Consider the following 6,000-nt stretch of genomic DNA (forward strand, 5'->3'; position numbering starts at 1 on the left):
GAAAAATCCCCTGGTCCATATATATATGAGGATTAGATTTTTACTGTTAGCAATAGTATTGAATTAATCATAATTGTAATTCTAAGATAGTTAAATAATGTTAGCATAAGTGATGATTTTAGAAAGGCTTTTGTGATTATTTTAGTATAAGTATTAATTAATTAATGCTTTGAATTAAGTAAATAAGCACTTTAGCATAGGTAAACATTTTTAGTATGGGCCTCAGTTTGGGGCCTTAGCCTTAAAATTGCTCTTCATAATTAGAGAAAAGGAGCAATCTGTGGATATAATTCACTAGGTCAGGGATCTGGGGTGTTCTGAATAAAAATTAATTTTGGATATTTTATACTAAATGTATAAGTACTTATTAGTAAAGAGAAAGAAATAGAGAAAGAAGAAAATTATACCTGCCTAACTTCCCAATGTCTCCTGCCAAGTTATTTCTGCTCCATCAGGTCATAGATTCCTCATGGGCCCAGCTAACCACATGGTCAAACCAGACAAATTAAGACTATCCAAGGTGCAGACTTGAGTTCAGGAAAGGACCAGAGCCCGAGACACCAAGTTCCCAATTCCCACTCAGTGAACGAGCTTGCCAGAGATAAGCATCTGGAAGGCTAAGAGAGCTCCTTTCATAAGCCCCAAAAATGACAAATCCTCCTTCACAAACAACTCATTCCAAATCCTTCCCCACTCTTTCCACATGCCATCACTAGGCAAAACAGATGAGCTGGCTCGCCAACTGAAGAAATAATGTTGATTAATTGGAGTTAGAAGGAGGACAGTGTGCTAAAATACTTTGTTTGGTGTTCACAAAGTATCATTTAACTCTCCTCTCTGAAGGAAAGCCAGGGATGGCTTCCCTTCCTTAGGTGAATATGGAAGGTTCTTGGAAACACTATATATATATATATATATATATATATATATATATATATATATATATATATATAGAGAGAGAGAGAGAGAGAGAGAGAGAGAGAGAGAGAGAGAAAGAGAGACAGAGAGAGAGACAGAGAGAGACAGAGAGAGAGAGAGACAGAGAGAGAGACAGAGAGAGAGACAGAGAGAGAGATGCTATTTATTTCTGTTTGATAATATGGAAATAAGGATTAATAATAGGGAAAGCCTTAAACTAACAGGAACTAACTTTCCAAACACTTTCTAAGTCTGTCTCACAGCAGAGCCTTTGTTTCTTCAGGCTGCACTAAAACTGCCTAGCATTTACTAAAAAAACCCCAAAATATTATCTGACTATAAATCTACCTATATCCTTATTTAATTAACTTAATTTGATGAGAATCTCCAAGCCTATATAAATTCAGTCAGCCAAGATGGCAGCTACTGACAATTCAGTTGCCCCAATATTGCTTCAATCTTTCTCCTTCTCCAAAACTGTTACCCAGTAAAGCAGTTCTATCATCTTCTTAAAGATGACTTCTCTCAATCAGGAAAGTAGAAATCCTCTTCAGATGGAATTCAGAGGTCTCTCTTCCCTTCTACCAGCCAAGAATAGAGTCACAGATGCCTGTCTCCAACAGCAGCCAGAAAAAAGCAGGTTCACCCACCGAAGCCCAGTGAGTGAGTGAGTGAGAGGACCTCACCAACTGACCAAACTCTGTTCATGTGTTCTTCCTTCCAAATTCTGGTCTCATGCACTGCTCCCCCTACCTTGCTTGTACCGTTGGAGATCTCTTTATCAAATATCTTATTTTAACCATTATCTTAATCAATATCCTAATTTCCTCACTACAGGTTATACTGGCCTCTCTTTTACTCAGGCTCTATACTGTTCTCTTATCAATGATTTTGCCTTTCAGGGTCCTCTGTCTCTTCATTTTTGCCTTTTTTTACCTGTGTAATAATGTGTGTATTGTGTATGTTCATGTGTTCAAGGGGGCCACAGTGAGCATTGCTTAGGGTCCTCTTTCTCTTAGGCATAGTTTCAGCTTGAGCTTTAAAAAAAAAAAAGACTTTTTTGACTGAATCAGAATAAAAAAATGCTTTCGCTATTCCAGTGGGCTGAATATGTTGACTACATTTTCTATTCTTATTGTGTGCTTATCTGTGTTATTATTCAAAGGTTTTATGATCATGGTAAAGTCACTTTGACAAATGTACTGGAATAGGCCTCCCTGTCCTAGAATATAACTACTCTTCCATGCATATAGCGAACAGAAAGTATTGACTCAGTCCCTTCACCCCAGTAGGAAGTTGGATCTGACGATCCATTAGGCTTTTTCCATCTTTGCTGTGTTTGCAGAGTTCTGGGAATCATGCTGCATTGAATGGTTCCCTAAAATGGGTAGGAGATGTAAATAAGGGTCTTGTATTTTATAGCCTCTAATCTGCTTCTTTCTGAGAGATAATTATTGTCAGCACTAGCACGTGAAAGCAAGAAGCTTTCGGCAGAAGGGAAGGAGGGGAAGGAGGTCCGGAGACAAGGGGAGAAGACTGTGTTGTTGAGTCATTGCGAGCCCCAGACGGCCCAGGTCTCCTTTCCAGTAAAGCAGTGGCAATAGATAAAGAACAGTCAAGCGGAACACTAGTCCCCGGAACATTCACCAAAAGAGGTTGCATGTCAGAGAAAACAGATTAACCAGACCCAGTTGTTCTTTCCTCTCTAGGTTTCAGCACAGCCAGTCCCACAGGAGCCCAGTAGAAAAGATTATGAAACCTACCAGCCGTTTCAGAATTCCACCAGAAACTATGACGAGTCCTTCTTTGAGGATCAAGTCCATCACCGTCCACCTGCCAGCGAATACAACATGCACCTGGGACTGAAGTCCACTGGCAACTACGTCGACTTCTATTCAGCGGCTCGTCCCTACAGTGAACTGAACTATGAAACAAGCCACTACCCAGCCTCGCCAGATTCCTGGGTTTGAGACTCGGCGAGAAGGAACAGCTCCGGGATCTGTGCATGTGCATGCATATACCACAAGACATTTTTTTTTTCTTGCAAATTTAGTTTGTTAAAGCCTGTTCCATAGGAAGGCCCAGATAACCAGTATGGAAACCTTGATTAAGAGATATTCTAGAAGGCTTAACGAAATGAAAGTTAACTTGGAAGTCAATAGAATGAAAAAAAAAAATCCTAAACATTGCAGTGTGGGACAACTTGTACTGTTGGCCCATAGAGCCTTTTTTTTAAGTGCTGTTTATTGAATGTGATGGAAGGAAAGAGGGAGGAAACAGCAGAGGATGGTGGGACGAGAAGGTTATGTTAAGCACAAGAAACTGAATAGTTTACATACTTTATGGGGGACAGCTTCTCACACTTTGTTTACTATCCTCATTCATTGTGAATCTAGGCTTCAAGTTGCATTCGGGGTTCCTCTGTACAGCAAGATGTTTCTTGCCTTTTGTTAATGCATTGTTGTAAAGTATTTGATGTACATTACAGAGAAAAGAAAAAAAAAACCAAGTGCATTGTGTATATTACACCAATGCCACAGTGTTTCTTCATCTATGGTTCTAAATATTACTGAAATTTCAAAATTTTGAAAGATGTATGAATTTCCAGTTTTTTCTTTTCCCCAGTATGTTTTAACAAAGACAAAAAAAGGAATATTTAGCAGTATTGTTCGTTCTGATATGTGAATTTGTTCGTGGCAACTAACCAAGGCGTTCAGCAGTTTCTGACAATTAACATACATCATTCCACACTCCTTGTCAACGAAGTGCTTTTTCACTGCCTAAAATTTTAGATGTAGATATTTGAAATAGATTTTTTTTCATTTATACCAGTTTTCTTTATGATGATACAGTGTTAAAAGAAAATAAATTACAATTGATCTGTCATCCATATTTGCTAAGAATGTCTATTTCCAAGAATCTGTCATGCAAAATGCACATTCTTGCTTGTGTGTATGTGTGTGTGCGTGTGTGTGCCCATGTATGTATAATAATCCGTGTGTGGTTTTTTGATAGAAGTTATTTCATTTGCTGTTCTCCTTGTATAAGCTTTGTTATTTTCTTTTCCCCAGGATAACTTGACTTCAGTTTGTTCTTTCTGTACTGTATCCACTGTACTGACCATTTAGTAATGTGGGATCTTAATCCTGATGATGTGGAGATGCCCTGGGAGTTTCACCCATCCCGGTTCTTGGGCACCAATCCTTTAACACCCTCAATTCTTTCCATGTTTTACCTCTCAGCCCCTGCCCTCCCCACCCCCAAAATGAAGAGAACCCTTACAGAGCTAACTCTGTAATTCTGCTTTCTGGCCAGCTGCTTACATCTCCAGGGGAACTGGAAACTTTTCCACTCACACCGCTGAAGGGGCTTAATCCATCATCTCCCACTGTCCTCTGCCACAGAATCTATTCTTTAATCTGGACATGAAACTAATATCTAGATAGGGATTAACAGCATTGAGAAACAATCCTTTTTGGAATTTTTAGTGGACCCATTTTTGCTAACATTCCTTTAAATATTGCCGACCCTCTGCGGGGTTTAAATTCAGCCCAAAGTCGGCAAACGATAGTTCCTTTTTCCAAATTTTTCAGCAACCAGATTTTTTCCTCAGCTCCCCAGACTTTGGAAATAAAAAAGCTAATTTCTAGGGAACAGCATAGACGTAGCTTAAAGATACTTTATATGCCCCCCCCCCCCCCGTCTTCCCACAATTAGGTCAAATGCGAATTAATATCTTTAAAAAATCACTTTTAAATTTTGACTATATTACAAAATTCGTGGTAGGAAACCCACGTTTATGGGATCCTTCACTGTAAAATATTACCATTTCATCCCCTGATGGTGCCTCTCCCAGGCACGTCTTCCCTATTCCCCCAACATAGAGATATAGCTATATATATCCTAGGGGTCAGAACAACTTTTACACTTCACCAGTGTCATAGGACCAAAATAGTACAGGTCATAGAGGCAGATATCGTGGTATAAACATGAGTTATCAGTAACCTAGTATTCTAGATTAACATTTCCAAACAAATATACAGTAAGAAACATTAACAGCTCTCGGTAGTGAAGGGGGAAATAAATGCATGCGGTAAAAAGGTGGTAGGGACAGCTGTATCCGTAGGGAAGCAAAAAGCACTACTCCTAACAAGATCTTTATATTTTCTTTATGATACTGATTGTAAATATAGAGCTTGCATTCACACCACTTTGGGACCAGGCACGTTTTTCCTTTTCCAGTGACCCTCGAGGAATGTGGCTCCAGTTAGCCGCTGCTGTTGTGTCTCCCCTGGAGTAGCACCAGACCTAGTGAATGCCCAAAAAGCATTTATAGTTAGTAGAGCCAACCCTTTTGCTCAAAGGTACATCTTAGAAAAAAAAGAAAAGAACTGATTATTATTTTCTTCTTTTTTATTAAAATTTAAAAAAAAATAAGGTTGGGTTTTACTTGAACTGTTAAAATGGCCTCAGGGCCCACATAGATTCCCTTAACAGTGAAGCCAGGTCAGCTGGTGACCTGTTCATTACCTGAGATATATTGGATTAAATGCACCAAGTGACATGAAACCTTTGGTTTGGTTTTTTGTTTTCATTCTTCTGAAGTGACTGAGCGTTATCTCTGAGACTAACTCTCCCTTGAGTCCTGAGGAGCATCTTGGAGCTTGTGTTTCCCACAATGCCGCACAAACAGAAATGGGATCATCTCAGCAGTAAGGACAAGCACAGAAGCGTGTCTCGCGCTCCCCTCAGCCCCAGGATTAGACCACAAAGGTACTCAGGGAATTTGATGGAGAGTCCGATCATGATCGGCTGTCTAAATAAATGATGCCCTCATCCTTGCTTCAGTTCATTAGGAGAGTGCCACTCCCCCAGGGGCCGGTTAACTAATGTGACCAAGCTTATCTGCGTGTGGCGGTGATTCCCAAACTAAACCGCCCTAAAAGATGTAGCAATCGCCGAAAATTCAGCCTGATCCACAATATACACCTTCCCAATTTTCTCCTTCAGGACCAAAACTCAGAGGAATCCAGATACACATAGTATATAGACTTTGGTCTTCACTGGCAAACCCGGGAGGAC

The 6,000-nt window shown here is 39.8% G+C and overlaps 1 protein-coding gene across 13 annotated transcripts in view; it reads left to right on the plus strand.

Moving 5' to 3' along the window:
• Window positions 1-5,487, plus strand: part of CTNND2 (catenin delta 2) — a 1,175,163-nt gene extending 1,169,676 nt beyond the window's left edge. For all 13 annotated transcript variants that reach the window (XM_001364153.4, XM_016431422.2, XM_016431423.2 and 10 more), the window contains one exon: window positions 2,628-5,487. In XM_001364153.4, the coding sequence (XP_001364190.2) occupies window positions 2,628-2,888 (261 nt within the window). In that variant the 3' untranslated portion in view covers window positions 2,889-5,487. The remainder of the gene's footprint in view (window positions 1-2,627) is intronic.
• The last annotated feature ends 513 nt before the right edge of the window (window positions 5,488-6,000 follow it).

The sequence above is a fragment of the Monodelphis domestica genome, chromosome 3 (genome assembly GCF_027887165.1).
Source record: "Monodelphis domestica isolate mMonDom1 chromosome 3, mMonDom1.pri, whole genome shotgun sequence".
In the NCBI taxonomy this organism is placed as follows: domain Eukaryota; kingdom Metazoa; phylum Chordata; class Mammalia; order Didelphimorphia; family Didelphidae; genus Monodelphis; species Monodelphis domestica.